The sequence below is a fragment of the Lontra canadensis genome, unplaced genomic scaffold, assembly GCF_010015895.1.
Source record: "Lontra canadensis isolate GAN:19392208 unplaced genomic scaffold, GSC_riverotter_1.0 scaffold18, whole genome shotgun sequence".
Taxonomy (NCBI): Eukaryota; Metazoa; Chordata; class Mammalia; order Carnivora; family Mustelidae; genus Lontra; species Lontra canadensis.
Window position 1 is genome coordinate 16,226,467 of NW_022631012.1, and position 25,808 is coordinate 16,252,274.

The 25,808-nt window shown below is 34.3% G+C and overlaps 1 protein-coding gene across 3 annotated transcripts in view; it reads left to right on the forward strand.

The window, feature by feature from the left end:
- Positions 1-25,808, forward strand: part of BOLL (boule homolog, RNA binding protein) — a 56,507-nt gene that overhangs the window by 2,509 nt on the left and 28,190 nt on the right. For all 3 annotated transcript variants that reach the window (XM_032860149.1, XM_032860148.1, XM_032860150.1), the window contains exons 2-8: positions 1,474-1,617; positions 4,190-4,281; positions 6,122-6,176; positions 7,690-7,765; positions 11,319-11,446; positions 21,716-21,787; positions 25,715-25,762. In XM_032860149.1, coding sequence (XP_032716040.1) covers positions 1,474-1,617; positions 4,190-4,281; positions 6,122-6,176; positions 7,690-7,765; positions 11,319-11,446; positions 21,716-21,787; positions 25,715-25,762 — 615 coding nt within the window. The remainder of the gene's footprint in view (positions 1-1,473; positions 1,618-4,189; positions 4,282-6,121; positions 6,177-7,689; positions 7,766-11,318; positions 11,447-21,715; positions 21,788-25,714; positions 25,763-25,808) is intronic.

A 25,808-nucleotide genomic window follows, 5' to 3' on the forward strand; every position in this document is an offset into this window, starting at 1 on the left:
TGCAAGCTTTTTGAAGCTCTCATTTAGTATGTTAGACCGTCTCAGAAGTCTGTTAAGTGTTCCCAGAAGGAGAGTAATTAGCAAGTGCTTAAATTGGTTTCTCTTCAAAATCCTATTCTCAAGTCTTGTTTTTTTTTTCATATATACATTAAGAGTCTACCATCTTGCCACTGTACAAAGGCTTACATGTTTATATTTATTAAAATCTAAATTAGGCCCCCAGCTTAGCATTGTGAACATATATGTACTGTGCTCAGTTCTTTTTTTTTTAAAGATCTAATTTATTTATTTGATAGAAAGATCACAAGTGGACAGAGAGGCGGGCAGAGAGAGAGGGGGAAGCAGGCTTCCCCCTGAGCAGAAAGCCCAGTGTGGGGTTCGATCCCAGGAACCTGAGATCATGACCTGAGCCGAAGGCACTGAGCCACCTAGGCACCCCTGAGCTCAGCTCTTTAGTATACAGATTTATACCTATGAGTTGTAGGTATATACTATTTTTTTTTTACAAAATCAGTTTGATCTTCAAATTTAAAAATGTGACTTTAGAGCTAAATATGGCGAACTTGAATGTCAGAGTTTATTGACTCATCAGTGCCCTTTAGCCAAAGACTACCAGGAACATACCTGTAGTTAAGTAATGTTGCGTCCATTGAACTGTTGACACAAGGAAGAGCATACATCATGGAGCCTCTAAGTAAGAGGATGTTAGAAAAGAATTTACTGTGGGGTTTAGGCATGTGTTAAGCTGTTTTTACAGAATATTTAAGGAAGAAGGGCTTTACTCTGAAGTACATGTTGTCAGAAAGTGGGAGTAATTCTATGATTGGGTATGTTAATTTTTATTTAGAAGGTTAAGAAAAATAGATGGAGGCCAAATCTGTGATTGATAAAGAAGGAGCAGTTACACATATCAGCCGGGATAGAAGGATGTTTGGTCATTTTTGTGGTTTGGACAATGCTTTTGTTTTTGTCAGGGTTCAGATATGGTTAAGGAATGGTGTATTTTTTATGGTGATCCATCACAATCACAGAGTAACTTTGCCTAATGTCTGTTAAGAAGAGAACGCCACACCTTCCTGTGAGTTCCAGGCCAACTCCTACCACCACCAGAACCAAGCCAGTCCCCAGATGTCTTGGGCTGCTTTTCTCTTTCTCAAACGTCTTTTTGAATTTAATATTCCTCAACATTTATAATAATTAAATAGTATATTTAATAACAACATGAGTATACTTAAATAATATATTTTAATATTTAAGATTTTCTCTGTAGTGGAACAGATTCTGTATTTCCCATATTTTTGTTGCTCCAAAAAGTATTAGTTCTAACTATAATCTTTATAATATTAGCATAAAATTAAAGTCTAAAATACTACATTTTGCTTAAATAACTCATCTTTTTGATGGATATATGTTTTCAGTCTGCATCAAAACTTACACCCAATGCTAAAAGTTTAAAAGAATTTTATTTTACAGCAAACATCAAATCAGACGCAAACAGATTCATTATCTCCATCCCCTAATCCTGTGTCACCTGTGCCTTTGAATAACCCAACAAGTGCCCCAAGATATGGAACAGTGATCCCTAATCGCATCTTTGTAGGAGGAATTGACTTTAAGGTACCTATTTATGCATGCAATGTAATGTATTTTTTGTATTAGAAGTTACTTTATTTCTCAGACGTACTTGGTACAACTGCAAGAATAATCTTATTTACTAATTGCATAATGATTACTAGGTTTTACCTTGTCTTACTATAAAGAATCTTTTCAATAACAATGTAGGTTGAATAGAACATATGTAATTGTCCAATTTCACATACAAGGAGGTTGAGGCTCATTGACATATCTGTAGGCTCCTAGCTTCTTAGTGACAGAGTGAAGACTAGAATCACAGTATTCCAACTCATAGTTTCATATTCTTTATTTCACCGTACCATACTAATTATATTTTATTACATAGTACTCCAATAGACCAAATAATGCATGACTATAATTGAAAAAAAAGATTCAATACTTTTAAAAAACCACAAAATTTAGTCCTATGAAATCCTGTTTCTTTATCCCAATTTTATTCTCAATTTCCTGCTAAGTAATCTCCTGAACTTACATCTTTTACAAATTGCTTTCTGCCCCCTAATTCAGAATTTGGTCACCAATAAAAGACCTGTGGCCTTGTCAGAATAAAGCATCTTAGCATTAATATATTTTAATTATGTAATCGGCCATTTCACTGTTTCAGAGAGGCTTAGTTTGTTGTTGTTGTTGTTGTTGTTGTTGTTGTTAGGTGTTTCGCAGCACTATTTGGGAGGTAGTAGTAAACGCCTATGGGAAAGCCCTGCATGGCTATTGTAAGTAGAATATCCTTATTTCCAAGTGGATATATAGAAGCATTTCCAAGCTTCCACTTTATATGCTGGAAATTACAGGCATAGTTGTTTTTCCTAATTTAAAAAAATCCTTGTGCCATTAGGGTATGAAATTTATTACTATTTCCCTGTAATCAGCCTTTTACAATTTGGATGAAATTTTTTTTTTTCTGCTCCAGAGAAATATTATACTTTAGGTTATCAACTAAGCTTACTGTATTTGTCAGAATAATGATTATTAAGCAAGTATGTGATTGGTTCACTAAAAATAAAGAAAAATTATTTCTAATGAAATGTTTATTTTTTAAAAGATTTTTGTTTCTGTGGAAAATAATAATAGCTGACCATAAATACTCAAGTTGACTATTCATGTTCAGAATTTATTTATGTTACAAACAGTATATTTTTAAAATAAATCCTCAATAAGTGGAAGCATTTGTATGACTAGATTATTCTAGGTTACTGAATTCTGTCAACTACATTATGAACTTTGGAAGCCATTGTTACAGTGCAGTTATAGTTTACAGGTAATTGCTAGGGTTCCCTCCCTGGTACTTACTCCTTTTCCAAAACCAGACAATTACCAACAAGGAAATAGTTTACTGTAGTAGGAAGCTGTGTCAAACTTTTTAAAATTATTCTTTTTAGAAGCTTATAGCCCATTTCTCTTCATAATTAATCATCTTAACTTTCTGTCTCCTTATTTTTCAACTAAGAAATAGAGTCGCAAAATTGAACTTGTGATTCTTCTATCAGAGAACAGTTTGAATTAATTTGCATTCAAATCTCTAATAAAAATTCTTGTTCTGGCATTGATTCCATTTTCAGTTTATTGAAATAAGAATATTTATTATTCTTAGATTAACTCGGGATTTGTTATCCAGTTTAGCAGCTTTAGGTTATCAACTAAGCTGCTGATGTATGTAAGTAGTGAGGTAGCAGAGGAACTCAAGAGGCATAGCCCTACTATTGGGCATGTCTTTTTCTGTGTATCTAAAGAAAATTTTTTTCTAGAGATATTTAAAGTTCCCCATGACAGAGTTATACCCGAGCCAGAAAATGAAACTGCAGTGAATTTACTGTGACTACTCTAGGAAAAGGTGATATGAGTCTATTAAGAGACTATTTCAATTAAAACCATCTTTGTAAATATCTTGTCTGTAACTATAACTATAGTCTAATAATGACTCAGATTTTTATTTTGAATGACTCAGATTTTATTTTATTTTGAATCATAATGTCATTATTTAGCCAAAATGAATTTTGAGTACAGATAAACTATCTAAAAACTTTAAATCTTGTAGTCACTTCATTGGTATCACAAACTGAGTTCAAGTACTTTTGGAAATATATTCCTTTCCTAAGACCTTATTCTCATGGAGACAGCTGATTAAAATAGAGGGACTGGTACATACCAACATCCTAATTCCACTGCCATAATCGTGAGCCTCTCTGGGCCAAAAGAACCAATAGTACTATGCTATTGCTATAGGTTACAGCAGTGCCTAATTTAAATTATTTCTTAAACTGACCAAAAAGAATTTATTTAAATATTAGTGTACTTTCTTTGTAGTTAAAAGTAATTCAGCTTAAAAATTTTTTATTGATTGATTAGTTTTAACAACATGATTACTGCATAAATCAATGTATTTACATTGATTCTAAGAACTTAGTGGTTTGTGTACTGTTTTAATGCTAAGAGACATTCTTATATTCATATTACTATTTGCTTATAATCTTTTCTGTCTCCAAAACAAGCATAAGACTTGTTTCATTTTTTAGCAATTAAAAATATTCTTTGTGTGTTTCTTTTATGCCATTAGACAAATGAAAATGATTTAAGAAAATTTTTTTCCCAGTATGGGTCTGTAAAAGAAGTGAAGATTGTAAATGACAGAGCTGGAGTGTCCAAAGGGTTAGTATCACTATAGAAAGTACATAGAATTAACAATTGTGTTTTTATTGGATTACTAGGTTTTATATGCTAACTTACTTTGATTCCATTTTTTAAAAAGAGAAATTTCATACCCTCTTCTTTTCTTCTTACCTTTAATCTTCCATTTCGTGTGGGTGTGTGTATTTTGGAGGGAGGGGTAACATAGTAACATTCCTTAATTTGTTGGGAAGTTATTCTTGCATGGGCTGAGGGGGCCATTCAATGTTAGGTAGCAAGCATTTAATGTTGAGTAATGTACAGCAGCTAAGGAACCAGAAGCTAAAGAAATCAGGTACTTTTAGAATTGTATGCTTGCTTTAAACTAGAGAAAGCTTTATTTGAAAAAAGCTGACACAAAGGAATATCTGTAGGTTTTGCCTCAGATACCTAGAGAACTAACCTGAGAAATACAATTTTAATGAGAATGATTTTTAATTGCCAAATCAAAGAGAATGAAAACTGGGAAGAAATCAGTAGGATTTGTCTAAAAATCACTAATGACCTTAGAGCAGTTTCAGTGGCTTGATATAAGCAAAAGCCAAATTTCAGAGAAGAAAGAGATAGTTTACATGGTGTACTCAAGAAGTTTGACAACAAAGTTAAAGAAAATGGGTAAGACAGTGGAGATCAGTGAAGGACTGTGTTTGTTTTCTTGAAGGAGAGGCAGGACATACATGAATAGACATAAGAGAAAGGACCAGTGAGGTGGATAGAAAATTATCCTAGTGGAAAATCTCATTTAAGTATGTCAGATAAGCACTTTGGAAGAGGTGGGATTCTGCAGAGAGGTTATTTTTAAGCAATTGAGATACTTCCTCAGACTGACAAACAGTATTAGGATGAAGTGAGATTGTACCTCTTCTATATGGTTAATAGAATTCCCAATATTTTGGTAATATCCTTTTTTCAACCATTGAAAAACACATACAGATGTAAACTGTATTTTATGCTTTTTCCACTGGGTGGTGTATGAGTTCTACCAAAAAATTAGCATAAAAATATTAGCCCTTGTTCAATGTTTGGGCACATAGAAGAAGAAATTCCTTTGTTAAAAAAATAAACTTTTTATACAACAGAGTAATTATGAATCAAAATAGTAGTCAAGATATTTAACACTACTCTAGTTTCCTTAAATTATCTAAATTGAAATTATGCTGAGGGGATATACCTTTTATTTCTTTCGTATCTTTTTGTCTACTTTGGCTTTTTGGATGTTGCATACATAACGTATTTGTATCTTGAATATTATACGAATTGTACTCTGAAGGTAACAATTATATATGAAAAGCAGATATAAAATCTAGGATGTACACATTTTTAATTGATTTATATTTGAAAAACACTAATAATTGCATTATCAGTTTATATGTGCTAATAATAAATAATGTATCTGTATACTCATTTTCCCATATAAAAATTTTTATGTGTTGAAATTTTTATTTTTTTAAAGTTTTTTTCCTACTCTGATTCCTATTTAAGCTAAACTTCTATTATTTTAAAAGGGATTATTGCTCTGTACTACAATTTATTATATCCTAATTTGTAAGCTAGAACATGAATCCTTCATAATTTCCTGCTTTGTATATAGCTCGGATCTGAAACTGTTTTAAGATCCTGGGTTTGTTTGGTTTTTTTTTCCTCTTAGTGCCCCGACTTTAGGAAGAGGTGACAGTGTTATGCTCTGAAGGATTCTCTTAAATTTTGGTGGTGCCCCATAGAAAACCACTCATTCCTACAGTGGCCCATTCTTAAAAAGAAATTTAATTTTAATATAACTCTAATACAATGTTCTAAGAAAATAATTAATATATTTATTTAGGTATGGTTTCATCACTTTTGAAACACAAGAAGATGCACAAAAAATTTTACAAGAGGTGAGATTTTTTTGATGTATTTAACTTCGTTTTTTGGAACTTCTTTGAAACTAATCCTTTAGGGTATTTTTTATTATTAGCATTCCAATACAATAATTAATTGCTAGAAAAATATTTTTAACTTATTTGCATTTCAAGATTGACATTGGTCTCCAAAAAAATTGAATAAAAAAGGATTAAACAGAGGCTCCTGACTGACTCAGTTGGTAGAGTGTGCAACTGTTGATCTTGGGGTTGTAGGTTTGAGCCCCACATTGGGTGTAGAGATTACTTAAAAATTAAGTCTTTTTTTTTAAATTAAACAGAAATTTTATCTACAGAAAAACATTCCAAATCATTGCATGAGTATGTTTGCAAAGTTATAATATAATTTTTTACTTTATTTGCTTACTAAGAACTTGAGAATATATGTTTTCTGAAGTGTTAATAGCACTTTGAATTCCTAAAAACACAACAAACATGGATTCCTAGAGTGAAATTATCTGAGATTATTTCCCTCCTTTCTGAAAAACTTACATAAGCTAAGAAAAAATCTATACCCTGCAGTTCAGTGTAATAACTTTAAAATCTGACAAATGTTACATTTTATTTTTTAGGAAAAAGTAGAGTTTGAATTGTACATCATTAAATCACATGCAACTGATCCTCATTATTTTTAATAGTTATGTTTTATAAAGTCACCATGAACACTCAGTTAGCAAATACTGTACTGTTCTTCCTAGAAGAAATACAAAGTTCCCACTAGTTTCTGTTTACATTAACCAACCAACCAATCAATACATAACTTTGTTTTGTGTGTGTTTCTGTTTAAAGACGTCATGTTAAATATATATTGTTGATTCATTAACATTGAACTCCTGGCCAACAGCACTGTAACTCGTGTCTGAATTAAGCCCATCTAAAACATTTTCTCAATAAGGCAAATGACAGTCTTCTTGTGCTTAGGAACTTAGCCAGCACTTTAACACTACATTTGAAGGCCATTTTAAATAGCAGAATTTAAAAAAAAAAAAAAAAGATAGCAAAATCACCAACATAAAATACAAAAATACTGGCACTAAAATTTGGCACTAAACAACATGAAACAGACTCTTTTTTAGGAGCTGAGACAAGAAGACAGAGTGTTGCCTTATTTGACCTCAGCCTGGGACTGTGTATGTCAGGCAATTCAAAATTTTCACCTCACTGCTCATGTCTACTAGTAACTGCTTAAATTGCCACAAGTTTGCTTTTGGGGTTACAAATAACTTTAATAAATAGGTGAATTCCCAAATATGGGATCTATGAATAGAGGATTGACTGTATTCCAATTAAAGAACTGGGGTCAGACCATTGGAATCAAAATTCAAACCCAGATCTTTAAATATCCAAAGACTTTGCCCTTTCCAATATTCTGGCTGCTTTCAAAAAATGTTACAGTCTGAATTTTAAAAATTGTTTCTCACTAATTTTTCATTATTGGTTTTGTAAAATAGTAGTACCAAGATAATAAAATATTTTTTTCTTATTTTAGGCTGAAAAACTTAATTATAAGGATAAGAAACTGAACATTGGTCCAGCAATAAGAAAACAACAAGTAGGAATCCCTCGTATGTATTGAGAACTAATGTACTTTTCAGTGTTTTTGCATGGTTCTTTTTTGAAATATTACTTTTTTTAAGAACTTAATTAAAATATCAAAATATCATGCTTCTTTCATTTAATAAAGTTATTTTAGCAAAGCTGGTGATCAAATAATATTTCTTACCAAAATTAATATATGTTAGATTTTGGGGGACAGGGAAAATTTTACACAAATAATGGTGTTTACATATATTGATATAGTTAAATCTTTAAAGGAAAACTCTTCTACATAAAAATACAATTTAAAATTGCAAAGGTAATTAGAATTATTTTGGTACTATTAATTAGAAATTTTTCTAATTAGAAAAGTAATTTAAAATTGGAAATTGAAGAGGGGTGCCTGGGTGGCTCAGTGGGTTAAGCCTCTGCCTTCAGCTCAGGTCATGATCTCAGGGTCCTAGGATCTTGCCCTGCAGCAGGCTCTCTGCTCAGCAGGGAGCCTGCTTCCCCTCTTCTCTCCCCCTGCCTCTGCCTACTTGTGATCTGTCTCTTTCTGTTAAATAAATAAAATCTTTAAAATAAACAAATAAATAAATAAAATTAGAAATTGAAGATACTGAAAGTAAGAATATAGAACCAATATCAGAAACTCTAGTTGCAATGGTAGGTACTATAGCCCAACTAGCTATGTTATAATTATGAAGGAACAATTCCTAAAGCTTTAAGAATTAGCCAAGTTGTGCCTTCCTCAAATTTCTGTAATGCTGTCCACTCTACTCTTCTTTTTTTCTCACTCTTCCTCTATTATATTAGGCATCTTTACAGTTAGCTTTTACCTAAAGATTTACTGAACTCTATAGTAGTCTTTAGCTGGAAGGAGATACCTAAAATTAGTAACTGAATTTTCTTATTCTTCCTTAACTGTGCCTTACTGTCTGTTGGGATGTTTAAAACATTAGGTTGTTATTGTATACCTGTTAACAAATTAATAGTTGTGCTCCTTTGGACTGTTCTATTTTTTACTGAGAAATTAACAGTTATGGGGTACCTGGATGGCTCAGTTGGTTAAGTGATTGCGTTTGGCTCAGGTTATGATCTCAGGGTCCTGAGATCAAGTCCTGCATTGGGCTCCCTGCTCAGCAGGGAGCCTGCTTCTCCCTTTTCCACTCCCCCTGCTTGTGCCGGCTCTCTCTCTCCCTCCCTCTCTGTATCTCTGTCAAATAAATAAAATCTTAAAAAAAAGAAATATTTATCAAGTTTAATTTTGACTTAGTTATTTGTTAATTTAAAAGATAACTGAAGAGTGCCCTAAATAGGTTAATACTTATTAGTTCCAAGGGTTAAGCTGTAACATGTAGTAATAGTTCTATATTATCAGCGGTAGGTATAAGTAGTAATGTTCATATTATGTCCCATAAATTGCTTTAAAGAAAAAAAATAAATCACCATGCTGAATGCTTTCAAATAGTAAATTTGAGAAGTATAGGGTTAATAACTTAACCAAATAGTTGCATTAGCCTTCAAATCCAGGACAAGTTGACTCCAAAGCTCTTTATACTTTTCTGCAAATAAATTTTAAGTATAAAAGTAGACTTATAAAATATGGGAGATTTTTATCTCAATTTTTTCTCAAATCTATAGCTTGTTTCATCTCTATTATCAATATTCTAGTCCTAGCCACCCACCTCACTTGCCTTGATTACTGGAAGAGCCTCCTAACAGGTCTTTCTGAATCCACTTTTTGTACCTTCTGACCCATCATATACAAGGCAGCCAGAGTGATCTTTCAAAAGTGTATATTTCATATTATTCTTAGCTTATTTTGAGCTCTTCTTTCCTTTTTTTCCTATACGTTAGCCATCTAGCTTTCTTTCAATTCCAGAACATACCATACTGCTGATATACATTATTTTCTTTGCCTAGAACTCTCTTTGCCATCCCATTCCCATCCCAATCTTTTTTTTTTTTTTTTAAGATTAGGTGTGGAGCCCAATGTGGGGTTGAACTTATTATGATCCTGGCATCAAGACCTGAGCTGAGATCAACAGTCAGACACTTACCCAACTCAGCCTCCTCGGTGCATCCCAATCATTCTTTAAAGCTCAGCCCAAACATCATTTCTTCACAAATTAAATATAATTAGAAAGTTCATACTACTCTGTGTAATACCCTATACTACCTCTTAATGTATTTATCAAAATTGTATTTAATTAATTAATTGTGTAATAAGCTAATAACTATTTTCTCCACCAGAAGGTAACTTTCATATGACAGGTCCAATTTTGTTTTTCTTTTTGGCTGTATCACCAGCCAAGTTCAATGTCTTGTAATAGTACTATCTCAAATTTTATTTATTTATGTAACAGATAAACCTGTGGTTCCTTGAGTATCTTGAAGGGAAATCCATGAACCTCCTGAATTTGTGCAAAAAAAAATTTTAATGTGTATATCCCTGAGAAAAGGTTGCATGATTTTCATCAGATTCTCAAAAGGATGAGATTAAGAATCACTAAAATAAGTAGTAACAATACAGATGAAATATAGTGAAAATATAAAAGCTCAGAAGTGGTAGTGTTGCTTAAAGTGGTAGGCCAGGGCTCCTCACGGTGTGGTTTGCAGCCAGTAACAGTTCAGTTGGAATCTCTCAAAATGCAGATCCTCAAGCCCTATCCCAGACTTATTGAATCTAAATCTCTGCTAATGTGGCCCTGGAATTTGTATCCTAATAAACTATCTAGGTGATTCTAATGTACGTTAAAATTTGAGAATTACTGGTATAATGGAAGGAGGATTGCCGGTTCCAGTAATTTACATAAATTTGCTGGTCAAGTACTTAATTGACTTGGCTTAAGTACTTAAGTACTTAATCTGACTTGGCTTATATAAATTTTTCAAGTGTTCTCTTGACAAAAAAATATTTCCTTTTATTTTGGGGGAGGAAGGGTTTATATATAACTTGATCTGATAAAAGAGATGGGGACCCAGAACTACACATGAAGATTTGTGGTCATGTTTGCAATAAGCTGCAGTTGTAGCAAAGGGAGGCTGGAGAGTAAGAGTCATAGCCTCAATGAATGCTTGTGATAATAGAACCAAAGAATTTGGAGGATGGAACCAAAATATCTTCAGGAAAGTATGGAATCTTTTCCAACTTCACTGCCTTCATCATCTTTGGCCTTTTACAAATAAAGGTCTTAACTAAGGTCTTAGGTTTTAAGACCTTAGGTCTTAAGGTCTTAGGTCTTAAGACCTTAGGTCTTAAGGTCTTAGGTCTTATGACCTTGCTGATAATAATTTAAATTTTTAAGCCTTGTGTTTGATCACATTGTTATTAAAATCTAAATTGGTGAGTTTTTAGTATTCTTTATTGAATTTATTTCTTTTTCCTCACTTTAAGCTAATAAAAGTTCTAAGATAGTGAGTTTGAAAATATATACTTCAAAAATACTTCAACATTTGGAATTTTTTTAATTTGCAACATTCAGTTTTTACTGTAATTGTATCAAGTGTTCAGAAATCACTTTTTTAAAAGTTAAACTGAACATTTTAATTATTATTATTATTTAATCTTTACTTTAGGTTCCAGTATAATGCCAGCAGCTGGAACAATGTATCTAACGACTTCAACTGGATATCCTTACACATATCATAATGGTGTTGCTTATTTTCATACTCCAGAGGTAGCTTCTGTCCCACCACCTTGGCCTGTAAGTAATTTTCATCTTAAAAGGGTTCCCACCTATTCTATCAATTTTTAAAAACATTTATTTCTGAAATATTTCAACTATAGACAAGTATGAATAATAATTAACAGCCATGTAGCTACCACTTAAATTTAATAAATCTTAACATTTTGCCATATTTATGTAAGTTCTTTTATAAGGAGAAATGAAATATGAGAAATTCAGGTATAGTCTCCTTGCCCCCATTTTATTACCCTCCTTTTCTCGTCAGACATATTTGGAATATATAACCATAATATCTTTCCTATCATTTTATGTTTTTACTACAAATGTAGGTATCCTTAAACAATAGGTAGTATTGCTTTGGGTGATTTTCTTAACACTATGTAAATAACCAGTTTTTCTATTCAACATTATGTTTTTGAGATTAAACAATGTTGTTACTAGTATATCTAATTCACTTATTTTAATATTTTATAATATTCCATATTATAAGTATATATTCCCCTATTGATGGATGTTTTAACTTTTTTCTGTAATCAAGATGACAGTGAACATCCAGATCTTGTATGTACTATGTAAGAGTTTGTCTAGGAAAGTAGTCTTCAAAGTTTTTTGCTTGTATATCCTCTAAAAATTTTCTGGAAAATTATGAATACATATTTTTAAGTTAATATCTAAATTTATCATAATTTTAAATAATTTAGGAATACAACATATTATGTATGCTAGCTACATAAAACTAATATAAGGGTATATGTCAGTTATACCTCAAAAAAAAAAGATGGAAAACGTCTAGAACTCTGTTAACAAAACTAGTCAGTCAAATAAAACTTCATTTCTATTAGAAAATTCTAACTTTTAATCATTTTTAAGCTCAAATAAATGAGTTAATATGTATTCTTATAACCATCATATAATTTATTTTGTTCTCTGGATGAAATAAAGGACCATCTCCCCTTTAATATTTCTTATAAAAGCTCTTTTTGCTTTGCTTCTCTCACTTCTCAAGGGCATTGCCTACTTGAATTATCTATTGGTTTGATGCCCTTTTGGTATTGATATTCCCAAACAAAACATTATAATAGATCTAGAATGAGTGAGAAGTGTGCCTTTCATCATGAAGGTGAATGGTAATTTTGAAAGGGCGTTATGAAAAGAAAACAGACACATGGTACAGAGACACAGTCACAGACACATCAAATCAGGAAGGAGTACATATGAAATTTAGAATCTAAAAATTAATACTCCGAAACCTATTCATGCCCATTTACCACTAGAAAAATTTCGTATTCTCCTCCCATGGTCTAGGCTGCAATATATGCAGAGAAGTAAAATTTCACATTATAGAATATGCACATCTTTGACTAAATGTTGCCAAATGACTTTCCAAAGTATACCAGTTTATACATTAGCTAACAGTTTATGAGAGCTACAATTTCTCCATAACCTGCCAATCCTTTAATTTTCAATTTCTGCCAATATTATTATGAAATAGTATTTTAGTTTTTTATCTTCCTAGTCATTGGTAAGATTGAACATAATTCGGGTATTTATTGGCATTCCACTTTTCTTCTGTGAGGTGCCTCTTCATATCCTTTATCTTTTCTATTGGGGTTATTTGTCTTTTTCTTGAGTTCATTATATGAATTTTGTGAGTTCTTCTGGTGTGTGGTTTGTCCGTTAACTTTACAGGGTTTTTTTGTTATACACTAATTCTTTGTTTTAATGTTAACATATGTATTAATGTTTTCCTTTATGGTAGTAGTTTCATCTTTTGGTATCTTATTTTTAAAACATAACACTTCCAAGAAAAGAATAAAAAATTTAAATTAAAAAAAATACTTCCTGGGAGGAGGAGTCAAGATGGCGGAGAAGTAGCAGCTGAGACTACTTCAGGTAGCAGGGGATCAGCTAGATAGCTTATCTAAAGATTGCAAACACCTACAAATCCAACGGGAGATCGAAGAGAAGAAGAACAGCAATTCTAGAAACAGAAAATCAACCACTTTCTGAAAGGTAGGATTGGCGGAGAAGTGAATCCAAAGCGACGGGAAGATAGACCGCAGGGGGAGGGGCCGGCCCCGGCAAGCGGCGGAGCAACGGAGCACAAAATCGGGACTTTTAAAGTCTGTTCCACTGAGGGACATCGCTCCAGAGGCTTAACCGGGGTGAAGCCCACACGGGGTCAGCGTGGCCCTGGGTCCCGCAGGGTCACAGAAGGATCGGGGGTGTCTGAGTGTCACGGAGCTTAAGGTATTAGAACGGGGAAGCCGGCTACAGAGACAGAGCCGAGGAGTGAGCTCTAAGCTCGGGGTTACCTTGAACCGGTCGGAGGCTCGGTCAGTTCGGAGTGCAGCCGGAGGCCAGGGTGACGGGAGTAATTGGGCACTGTTCTCTGAGGGCGCACTGAGGAGTGGGGCCCCGGGCTCTCAGCTCCTCCGGGCCAGAGACTGGGAGGCCGCCGTCTTCATTCCCGTCCTCCTGAACTCTACAGAAAGCGCTCAGGGAACAAAAGCTCCCGAAAGCAAACCCGAGCGGATTACTCAGCCCGGCCCCTGGTAAGGGTGGTGCAACTCCGCCGGGGGCAAAGACGCTTGAGAATCACTACAACAGGCCCCTCCCCCAGAAGATCAACAAGAAACCCAGCAAGGACCAAGTTCACCTACCAAGGAGTGCAGTTTCAATACCAAGGAGAGCCGCGGAATTCCAGAGGAGGAGAAAGCAAAGCATGGAGCTCATGGCTTTCTCCCCATGATTCTTTAGCCTTGCAATTAATTTAATTTTTTTTTTCTTTTTCAATTTTTTTCTCTTCTTCTAATTTTTTTTAAATTTTACCCTTTTCTTTTTAACGTTTTTTAACTAGTTTATCTAATATATATATATTTTTTCCTTTTTATATTTTTTCTTTATTCATTTTCTTCTTTTAATTGTTTCTTTTTTTTTTTCTTTCTGAACCTCTTTTTATCCCCTTTCTCCCGCCTCACGATTTGGGATCTCTTCTGATTTGGTTAAAGCATATTTTCCGGGGATTGTTGCCACCCTTTTAGTATTTTACTTGCTCCTTCATATACTCTTATCTGGACAAAATGACAAGGCGGAAAAATTCACCACAAAAAAAAGAACAAGAGGCAGTACCAAAGGCTAGGGACCTAATCAATACAGACATTGGTAATATGTCAGATCTAGAGTTCAGAATGACGATTCTCAAGGTTCTAGCCGGGCTCGAAAAAGGCATGGAAGATATTAGAGAAACCCTCTCGGGAGATATAAAAGCCCTTTCTGGAGAAATAAAAGAACTAAAATCTAACCAAGTTGAAATAAAAAAAGCTATTAATGAGGTGCAATCAGAAATGGAGGCTCTCACTGCTAGTATAAATGAGGCAGAAGAAAGAATTAGCGATATGGAAGACCAAATGACAGAGAATAAAGAAGCTGAGCAAAAGAGGGACAAACAGCTACTGGACCACGAGGGGAGAATTCGAGAGATAAGTGACACCATAAGACGAAACAACATTAGAATAATTGGGATTCCAGAAGAAGAAGAAAGAGAGAGGGGAGCAGAAGGTATATTGGAGAGAATTATTGGAGAGAATATCCCCAATATGGCAAAGGGAACAAGCATCAAAATCCAGGAGGTTCAGAGAACCCCCCTCAAAATCAATAAGAATAGGTCCACACCCCGTCACCTAATAGTCAAATTTACAAGTCTTAGTGACAAAGAGAAAATCCTGAAAGCAGCCCGGGAGAAGAAGTCTGTAACATACAATGGTAAAAATATTAGATTGGCAGCAGACTTATCCACAGAGACCTGGCAGGCCAGAAAGAGCTGGCATGCTATATTCAGAGCACTAAATGAGAAAAACATGCAGCCAACAATACTATATCCAGCTAGGCTATCATTGAAAATAGAAGGAGAGATTAAAAGCTTCCAGGACAAACAAAAACTGAAAGAATTGGCAAACACCAAACCAGCTCTACAGGAAATATTGAAAGGGGTCCTCTAAGCAAAGAGAGACCCTAAAAGTAGTAGATCAGAAAGGAACAGACACACCTTACAGGCAATACAATGGCACTAAATTCCTATCTCTCAATAGTTACCCTGAATGTTAATGGGCTAAATGCCCCAATCAAAAGACACAGGGTATCAGAATGGATAAAAAAACAAAACCCATCTATATGTTGCCTACAAGAAACTCATTTTAAACCCGAAGACACCTCCAGATTTAAAGTGAGGGGGTGGAAAAGAATTTACCATGCTAATGGACATCAGAAGAAAGCAGGAGTGGCAATCCTTATATCAGATCAATTAGATTTTAAGCCAAAGACTATAATAAGAGATGAGGAAGGACACTATATCATACTCAAAGGATCTGTCCCACAAGAAGATCTAACAATATTAAATATCTATGCCCCTAACGTGGGAGCAGCCAAAATCAAAGAAACACATCGACGATTAATAACAAAATCAAAGAAACACATCGACAATCATACAATAATAGTAGGGGATTTTAACACTCCCCTCACCGAAATGGACAGATCATCCAAGCAAAAGATCAATAAGGAAATAAAGGCCTTAAATGACACACTGGACCAGATGGACATCACAGATATATTCAGAACATTTCATCCCAAAGCAATAGAATACACATTCTTCTCTAGTGCACATGGAACATTCTCCAGAATAGACCACATCCTCGGTCCTAAATCAGGTCTCAACTGGTATCAAAAGATTGGGATCATTCCCTGCATATTTTCAGACCACAATATTCTGAAGCTAGAACTCAATCACAAGAGGAAATTTGGAAAGAACCCAAATACATGGAGACTAAACAGCATCCTTCTAAAGAATGAATGGGTCAACCAGGAAATTAAAGAAGAATTGAAAAAATTCATGGAAACAAATGATAATGAAAACACAACGGTTCAAAATCTGTGGGACACAACAAAGGCAGTCTTGAGAGGAAAATATATAGCGGTACAAGCCTTTCTCAAGAAACAAGAAAGGTCTCAGGTACACAACCTAACCCTACACCTAAAGAAGCTGGAGAAAGAACAAGAAAGAAACCCTAAACCCAGCAGGAGAAGAGAAATCATAAAGATCAGAGCAGAAATCAATGAAATAGAAACCAAAAAAACAATAGAACAAATCAACGAAACTAGGGTCTGGTTCTTTGAAAGAATTAATAAGATTGATAAACCCTGGCCAGACCTATCAAAAAGAAAAGAGAAAGGACCCAAATAAATAAAATCATGAATGAAAGAGGAGAGATGACAACTAACACCAAAGAAATACAGACAATTATAAGAACATACTATGAGCAACTCTACGCCAACAAATTTGACAATCTGGAAGAAATGGATGCATTCCTAGAGACATATAAACTACCACATCTGAACCAGGAAGAAATAGAAAGCATGAACAGACCCATAACCAGTACGGAGATTGAAACAGTCATCAAAAATCTCCAAACAAACAAAAGCCCAGGGCCAGACGGCTTCCCGGGGGAATTCTACCAAACATTTAAAGAAGAACTAATTCCTATTCTCCTGAAACTGTTCCAAAAAATAGAAATGGAAGGAAAACTTCCAAACTCATTTTATGAGGCCAGCATCACCTTGATCCCAAAACCAGACAAGGATCCCATCAAAAAAGAAAACTACAGACCAATATCCTTGATGAACACAGATGTGAAAATTCTCACCAAAATACTAGCCAATAGGATTCAACAGTACATTAAAAGGATTATTCACCACAACCAAGTGGGATTTATTCCAGCGCTGCAAGTTTGGTTCAACATCCGCAAATCAATTAATGTGATACAACACATTAATAAAAGAAAGAACAAGAACCATATGATACTCTCCATAGATGCTGAAAAAGCATTTGACAAAGTATAGCATCCCTTCCTGATCAAAACTCTTCAAAGTGTAGGGATAGAGGGCACATACCTCAATATTATCAAAGCCATCTATGAAAAACCCACCGCAAATATCATTCTCAATGGAGAAAAACTGAAAGCTTTTCCGCTAAGGTCAGGAACACGGCAGGGACGTCCGTTATCACCACTGCTATTCAACATAGTACTAGAAGTCCTAGCCTCAGCAATCAGACAACAAAAGGAAATTAAAGGCATCCAAATCGGCAAAGAAGTCAAACTATCACTCTTCGCAGATGATATGATACTATCTGTGGAAAACCCAAAAGACTCCACTCCAAAACTGCTAGAACTTGTACAGGAATTCAGTAAAGTGTCAGGATATAAAATCAACGCACAGAAATCAGTCGCATTTCTCTACACCAACGACAAGACAGAAGAAAGAGAAATTAAGGAGTCAATCCCATTTACAATGGCACCCAAAACTATAAGATACCTAGGAATAAACCTAACCAAAGAGCCTAAGAATGTATACACAGAAAACTATAAAGTACTCATGAAAGAAATTGAGGAAGACACAAAGAAATGGAAAAATGTTCCATGCTCCTGGATTGGAAGAATAAACATTGTGAAAATGTCTATGCTACCTAAAGCAATCTACACATTTAATGCAATTCCTATCAAAGTACCATCCATTTTTTTTAAAGAAATGGAACAAATAATCCTAAAATTTATATGGAACCAGAAAAGACCACGAATAGCCAAAGGAATATTGAAAAAGAAAGCCAAAGTCGGTGGCATCACAATTCCGGACTTCAAGCTCTATTACAAAGCTGTCATCATCAAGACAGCATGGTACTGGCACAAAAACAGACACATAGATCAATAGAACAGAATAGAGAGCCCAGAAATAGACCCTCAACTCTATGGTCAACTAATCTTCGACAAAGCAGGAAAGAATGTCCAATGGAAAAAAGACAGCCTCTTCAACAAATGGTGTTGGGAAAATTGGACAGCCACATGCAGAAAAATGAAATTGGATCATTTCCTTACACCACACACGAAAATAGACTCAAAATGGATGAAGGACTTCGATGTGAGAAAGGAATCCATCAAAATCCTTGAGGAGAACACAGGCAGCAACCTCTTCGACCTCAGCCGCAGCAACATCTTCCTAGGAACATCGCCAAAGGCAAGGGAAACAAGGGCAAAAATGAACTACTGGGATTTCACCAAGATCAAAAGCTTTTGCACAGCAAAGGAAACAGTTAACAAAACCAAAAGACAACTGACAGAATGGGAGAAGATATTTGCAAACGACATATCAGATAAAGGGCTAGTGTCCAAAATCTATAAAGAATTAGCAAACTGAACACACAAAGAACAAATAATCCAATCAAGAAATGGGCAGAAGACATGAACAGACATTTCTGCAAAGAAGACATCCAGATGGCCAACAGACACATGAAAAAGTGCTCCCATATCACTGGGCATCGGGGAAATACAAATCAAAACCACAATGAGATATCACCTCACACCAGTCAGAATGGCTAAAATTAACAAGTCAGGAAATGACAGATGCTGGCGAGGATGCGGAGAAAGGGGAACCCTCCTACACTGTTGGTGGGAATGCAAGCTGGTGCAACCACTCTGGAAAACAGCATGGAGGTTCCTCAAAATGTTCAAAATAGAACTACCCTATGACCCAGCAATTGCACTACTGGGTATTTACCCTAAAGATACAAACGTAGTGATCCGAAGGGGCACCTGCACCCGAATGTTTATAGCAGCAATGTCTACAATAGTCAAACTATGGAAAGAACCTAGATGTCCATCAACAGATGAATGCATAAAGAAGATATGGTATATATACACAATGGAATACTATGCAGCCATCAAAAGAAATGAAGTCTTGCCATTTGCGACGACGTGGATGGAACTAGAGGGTATCATGCTTAGCAAAATAAGTCAATCAGAGAAAGACAACTATCATATGATCTCCCTGATGTGAGGGAGAGGAGATGCAACATGGGGGCTTAAGGGGGTAGGAGAAGAGTAAATGAAACAAGAGGGGATTGGGAGGGAGACAAACCATAAGTGACTCTTAATCTCGCAAAACAAACTGAGGGCTGCTGGGGGGAGGGGGGTTGGGAGAGGGGGGGTGGGGTTATGGACATCGGGGAGGGTATGTGCTATGGTGAGTGCTGTGAAATGTGTAAACCTGGCGATTCATAGACCTGTACCCCTGGGGATAAAAATATATGTTTAAAAAAAATAAAATTAATTAAAAAAATACTTCCTTATTACAGTATAGGTATTCTATATTTTATTTTTAAAATACTCTAGTATTGCTGTTTTTCACATGTAGATCTTAATCTGGAGTTCATGTTTACTAATCCATCCTCTTTCATTATTTTGAAAGGAATCCTCTATTAAATACCACATTTTGGAGGTTGTTCCTCTGGGCTCTCTATTCTGTTCTGCTGGTGTGTTTGCCCTGTCCAATTCTGTGTTAATTCCTATTGCTTTAGAATGAGTGCTAAAATCTTATAGGGCAGTCCTGTCACTTTTTTCTTCAGGAGTCTCTCATCTATCTTTAAGTCTTTACTTTTATAAATATAAATTTTATAGTCCAGCTTGTTCAATTCTGTGAAAAGCATTTGTTGGATTTTTCTTAGAATTGCATTGAAATATAGATTAATTTGGGTATAATACTGAATTTTACCATCCACAAACATTTAGGTCTTTTATTTCCATCTGTCAATAAAATTTTCTTTCTCCATAAAACAGTTTAGTACATCTTTTGTTGGATTTATTCTTAGGTACTCTGTGGTTTTTGTTGCTTTTATGATGGTATATTTTTAAATCATACTTCCTAATAGGTTGTGACCTGTTTCCAATAATACTTCTTTTAAATGTTAACATTTGATCAGTAACCCTCCACAACTTCCATGGAGATAATCAGTTATGATTCAGTATACTTACGTTTCTTTCTGTTCTTTTCTCATTTTTTCTCCATTGAGTTATTGTACCAACATTTTCTCTGCCTTAGTATTTATATGATAACGACCTTGTTCTTGAAAAATGAAACAAGTTCAATGATTCATGATTAAGCTTTATATATACTTATATAAGCTTTATATATATAGTGTATATATTTATGTATACACTGTAGGTTTTGGAAGATAATCTTAGCCAAAACCAAGGTTTCTCAGCCTCAGCACTATTACATTTTGGGCCAGATGATTCTGTGTCGTTGAATGCTAATCCTGTGCATGGAAGGTGGTTTAAGCAGTGTCCTAGTCTCCCCACATCTATAAAAACCAAAAGTATTGCCATATGTTCCCTTGGGGGACAAAGTCACACCTGATTGAGAATTATTACCCCAAATCAATTAGGAAATTATTTCCTATTCTGTTTGTTAAAAATGAAAGTATTGAATTTATCATAAAAAGATATTGAATTTTAATAAATTTTTCCCATATCTGCTGAGATTTTTTTCCTCCTTTAATCTACTAATAGGAAATAAGTGTCATAGTAAATTACATTATTCTTTTCTAATGTTAATCTGTGGTATAATTTTATTAGCATATTATAGTCCGAAGATTGTGCAAAACTATGATATTTTTCTTCATTTTGTGGAGGGGAAGGAGTGAACATTAAAATAAAACTGTAAAGTTAGTTCCCATGTTAGAAATTGAATTTTAATTGCTATCATTAAAGCTAATTTTACCTATCTTATAATACAGTTTGCCTGCTTTATTAATGGTCTGGTTTTAAATACTCTATTTTGGTGTTTACTCTAGTACTTTGAATAATGAAGTGTTATGTGTATTTTCTTCAAACAGAGAGAAATCACTTGAAGTTTATTGATCAATTCATTTAAATATCAAATTAATAAAATGGGATTTGATCAATGCTTTAATAAATAATGTATTTGACTTAAATATATAACAAAGGAGCAGGATTTAATTATTTGTAAGCAGTGGAAAATCAGTGGCAAAATCAAATATAATTACTCATTCAGTTCTGTGTTGTGTAAGCATTATCTACTGCTCGTCTTTTGATGGAAATAGTCACTGTCACCTTAAGTCCAGCTGCCATTTTCTTTTAAATATTCTCTTAGAACTATATTTTCATGATCTTTGGATTGAAAGCAATTTTTCTGGTGGTTGTCTTTTAACATTACCATGAAAATGAAACCAAAGAAAAGTAGGAATACTGTGATGATTTTAATAGACTTAAGTTGAATTAGTAATAATAATATCAATAAGAGGTAGAAAAATGACATTTCCAATTATAGATCATAAGTTGATTGGGTTTAGGTAACAATTCGGGATAAATTTTATAATAAACTATTTTAAAGAATTTTGCCTAGGCCTAAAATAATTTCTCATTTTTTTTCCTCTTACAGTCACGTTCTATATCTAGTTCCCCTGTGATGGTAGCTCAGCCAGTTTATCAGCAACCTGCATATCACTACCAGGTAAACATGAAATTACAAAGAAAATTCTCTTTAATACTCAGTCCTTTTTCAGTAAATTTCATTGTATTCTTTCTCATGTAGATATTCTCATAATTAAAAAAAGATAGTTAAGCCTTGATAACAATGCTGGGTTTGGTTTTTTTCTTCTCTTATAGGGAACTAAACAATATTATACAAGAAGATGGCAGGTTTTCTTCATTTAACTAAATGTAATGAGGCCGGTATTGCTCCCTTGGCTAACATTTAATCTAAAAAGTTTTTAAAAACAATTCCCAAAGCAACATATAGATAACATATACCGAATCACAGGCTGATTTTTTAATGTTATTGTTAACATTATGTCACTTTCTTGCTATTGTATTTAACATAATCTGTATTAAAATAAGTAATATATTATGGTTCACATTATGGCAGCCTCTTTTAGTTAACCACACTCTTCATTAATTGTTGTGGGAGACTGGGGATAAAGGAGCCATAATGCCAGACCATTTTGGTGTTTTGTAAATAAAGAATACCTGTTGACATACTGTCTATGACTGCTTTTGTACTATAATGACAGGGTTCAGTAGTTGCAACAGAGATATTATGGTCTGCAAAGCTTAAAATATTTATCCTCTGGCCCTTTAGAGAAAGAGTTTGCCAACCTCTCATCTATTATACTCAAAAATCAAATCACATTCTTTCCTACCTCTGGAATTGTGGAAGAGAATTTCTTTCTTTTTTTTTTTCTTTTGAACTTTTAAAATAAACCCAGATTAAATGTTAAGTTTACTGGAATTCTTTTTAATATTAGACTGGATTTTGGGAGGACGGTGGTGTTTAAATTTTAAATAAAATTTAAGAGTTAAACTTACTATTATGTATTAATGTATATCACATTATATTACATTATTTATTTGTAATAAATTTGTAAATTCTATTACTATGCTAAATATAAAACTAAAGTATTTCACTTACCAAAAATGAAAATAACTTAATGACATATATTTAAAATATATGTATTTTAAAATATGTATATTAAAGTAACTTAATGACATATATTTAAAATACATGACTTTCCCTAAGTTACCTCCATATTTTGGCAGAGGCCCCCAAAACAGAACATTAGGTACCAGATCTTTCAATATGACAAGCCAAATATTGTGAAACTAGTTGGGGGATCCTTAGCTAATTGCCCACCTTGAGTACACATGAGGGGAGGATGAGATTGCAAGAAGTTGTTAGAATGCTGTGGCATGTCCCCTTCTTCCCAACCAAGTAAAGAAGACATCGGAGAATGACTGAGAAAACTTACTGTTTGTCCCCTGAAATTTGTGAGATGGTACTTGGATCTGACTTCTCCTAAAAAAAGGTCCAAAAAGAAAGACTCTGGCTTTTTATGGAAGCTGGCGGCAGGGGGGAGTAAATTAATTAATTAAAAAGTCCGAAGAGGAAGCTGGGCTAGTCTCCGGAGGCAGAGCCTGGAGAGAAGACTACAGTGAGAGTGTGCTGAACTTCTGCTCACAACAAGCAAAGGTTTATGTGTCCCAAGAGCAAGATGTGAACCTCACAGAAGAGACCCTTTTCAAAAAAACTTTAAGGAGATCCCAATAAAGGAAGAACCTGTGTGAAGTAGACTTCTAGAATCAATGGCTAGAATTGCAGTTAGAAGTTCTCAGCAGGGTGGGGCACCTGGGTGGCTCAGTCAGTTAAGTGTCTGCCTTCCACTCAGGTCAGGGTGCTGGGATCTAACCTTGTGTCAGACTCCCTGCTCAGCAGGAAGTCTGCTTCTCCCTCTCCTTCTGCTGCTCCCCTTCTCGTGCTCTCACTTGTTCTGTCTCTCTCTCTCTCTCTCTCAATAAATAAAAGTCTTTAAAAAAAAAAAAAGTTCTCAGCAGAGAGATCACCAAAGAATCCAGTAAACTACCTATCTAGATAGTCAGCATTTGAAATCTGCCACACCCCAAAAAATGATTTGGCCTAATTTTAATCCTAGGGCAAGGAAAAACAGGTCAGCACAGTGCTTTTAAAGTGTCAGGGGATGAGAAAGAATAGAGCTGCTTTCTGCTTGCTCCCCATTGAGTCCAGCTCCTCCTTTTTTAACTGATTCCATACAACTATAGCTCATTTGACATACCAAATACATTCTTAAAAGTTTGTAATACAGTTTAATTTTATACTCTGACTCTGGTGTTCTCCTTGACACAAATGATAAGATTGGAAGTATGTTAACTCAATATTACTCAGGAATATTACCAAAATCTTTTTGGGTACCAATTTATAACTATTTTATAATACAAAAAATCATTTCACCTCCCATATTTATCTTCAGATATAGATTCATCATTCTGCCTCTTTGATGAAAATCTTCATTTGTTCTTTTCATAAATTCTAAGATTGGTAGCTTTATCAGTTGTTAGTCAAATCAGGTAATGCATGGTTCAATTAGTACTTATCTCGTATTTCTTACTTCATAAGTAGATAGTTATTTCATTTATCTAAAAACTATGTAAGTCATTTTATTTCCAATTTTTTATTAAAATATTTTCTTAAGAGGTTATTTATTATTCTGCCTTTCTTTCTTTTTAAGATTTTATTTATTTGACAGAGAAATCACAAGTAGGCAGAGAGGCAGGCGGGGTGGGAGGTAAGCAGGCTCCCCGCTGAACAAAGAGCCCAAAGTGGGGCTCTATCCCAGGACACTGGGATCATGACCTAAGCTGAAGGCAGAGGCTTAACCCACTGAGCCACCCAGGTGCCCCTATCCTGCCTTTCTGAATGTAGAATACAGAACATAGACATCATAACACATCATATTACCTTGGTTATTATAGTACAGTGATGTCATCCGTTAGCAACTTAAATAGCACTAAATTCACAGTGATTCAGTTTAGATGGCAGATCCAGGTATCATCTTACTCTTTTTTCTGTTTGATTTTTACCTTATAATTAAAAAGACTTAATTAAAAATTAACTAAAAATGGGGCGCCTGGGTGGCTCAGTGGATTGGGCTGCTGCCTTCGGCTCAGGTCATAATCTCGGGGTCCTGGGATTGAGCCCTGCATCTGCCTCAGCATCCCTGCTGAGCAGAAAGCCTGCTTCCCCCTCTCTCTCTGCCTGACTGCCTGACTACTTGTGATCTCTCTCTCTGTCAAATAAATAAATCTTTTTAAATAAATTAACTAAAAATAACTAAAGAATAAAACGTTACTAAGAAATAATACAACTAGTTTAATAAAAGTCTGACATAGTGTCATCTTACAGTAAGTTTAAAAAATTTGACCATCTTTTATTTAACAGCTTTTTAATATATAATTCACATAGCATTCAATTCAGCTTTTTAAAATGTGCAATAGTGTTTTTTACTAAATTCAGAGTTGTATAACCATACCACAGTCAGGTTTAGAACATTTTAATCAACCTTCCCCCAAAAAAACCTTACACATTAGTAATCACTCCTCTTTGAAGAAATATCTATTCATATCTTTGACTCTTTTTAAATTTGGGTTACTTGTCTTTTTATTATTGAGTTATAACATTTCTTTATATATTCTAGATGCAAATTCTTTATCAGATATATAATTTGTAAATCTTTTCTCCCATCTTTTGAGTTTATTTTTACTTGATGGTATTCAAGTGCTATTTTGTGGCACAAAAGTTTTTCATTTTGATGAAGTCCAATTTATCTTTTTTCTCTTGTTGCTTTACTGCTTGTGCTTTTCATGTCATAATTTTTTTAATTGCCTAATTCAAACCCACAAAGATTTACACATATTTTCTTCTAAGAATTTTATAGTTCCTGATCTTACCTTTAGGTCTTTGACCCAATTTGAATTAATTTTTATATGTAGTTTGAGGTTTAGGGATCCAGCTTCATTCTTTTGCACATAGATATCCAGTTTTGATCTTTGTTTATAATCTAATTTTTGGTTTTTGTTTTCATTTTAGGCCCCTGCACAGTGTCTACCAGGACAATGGCAGTGGGGTGTTCCTCAGGTAAATATTAACTTTTTTCATAGTGTTTTTGTGAAGACTGAATGAA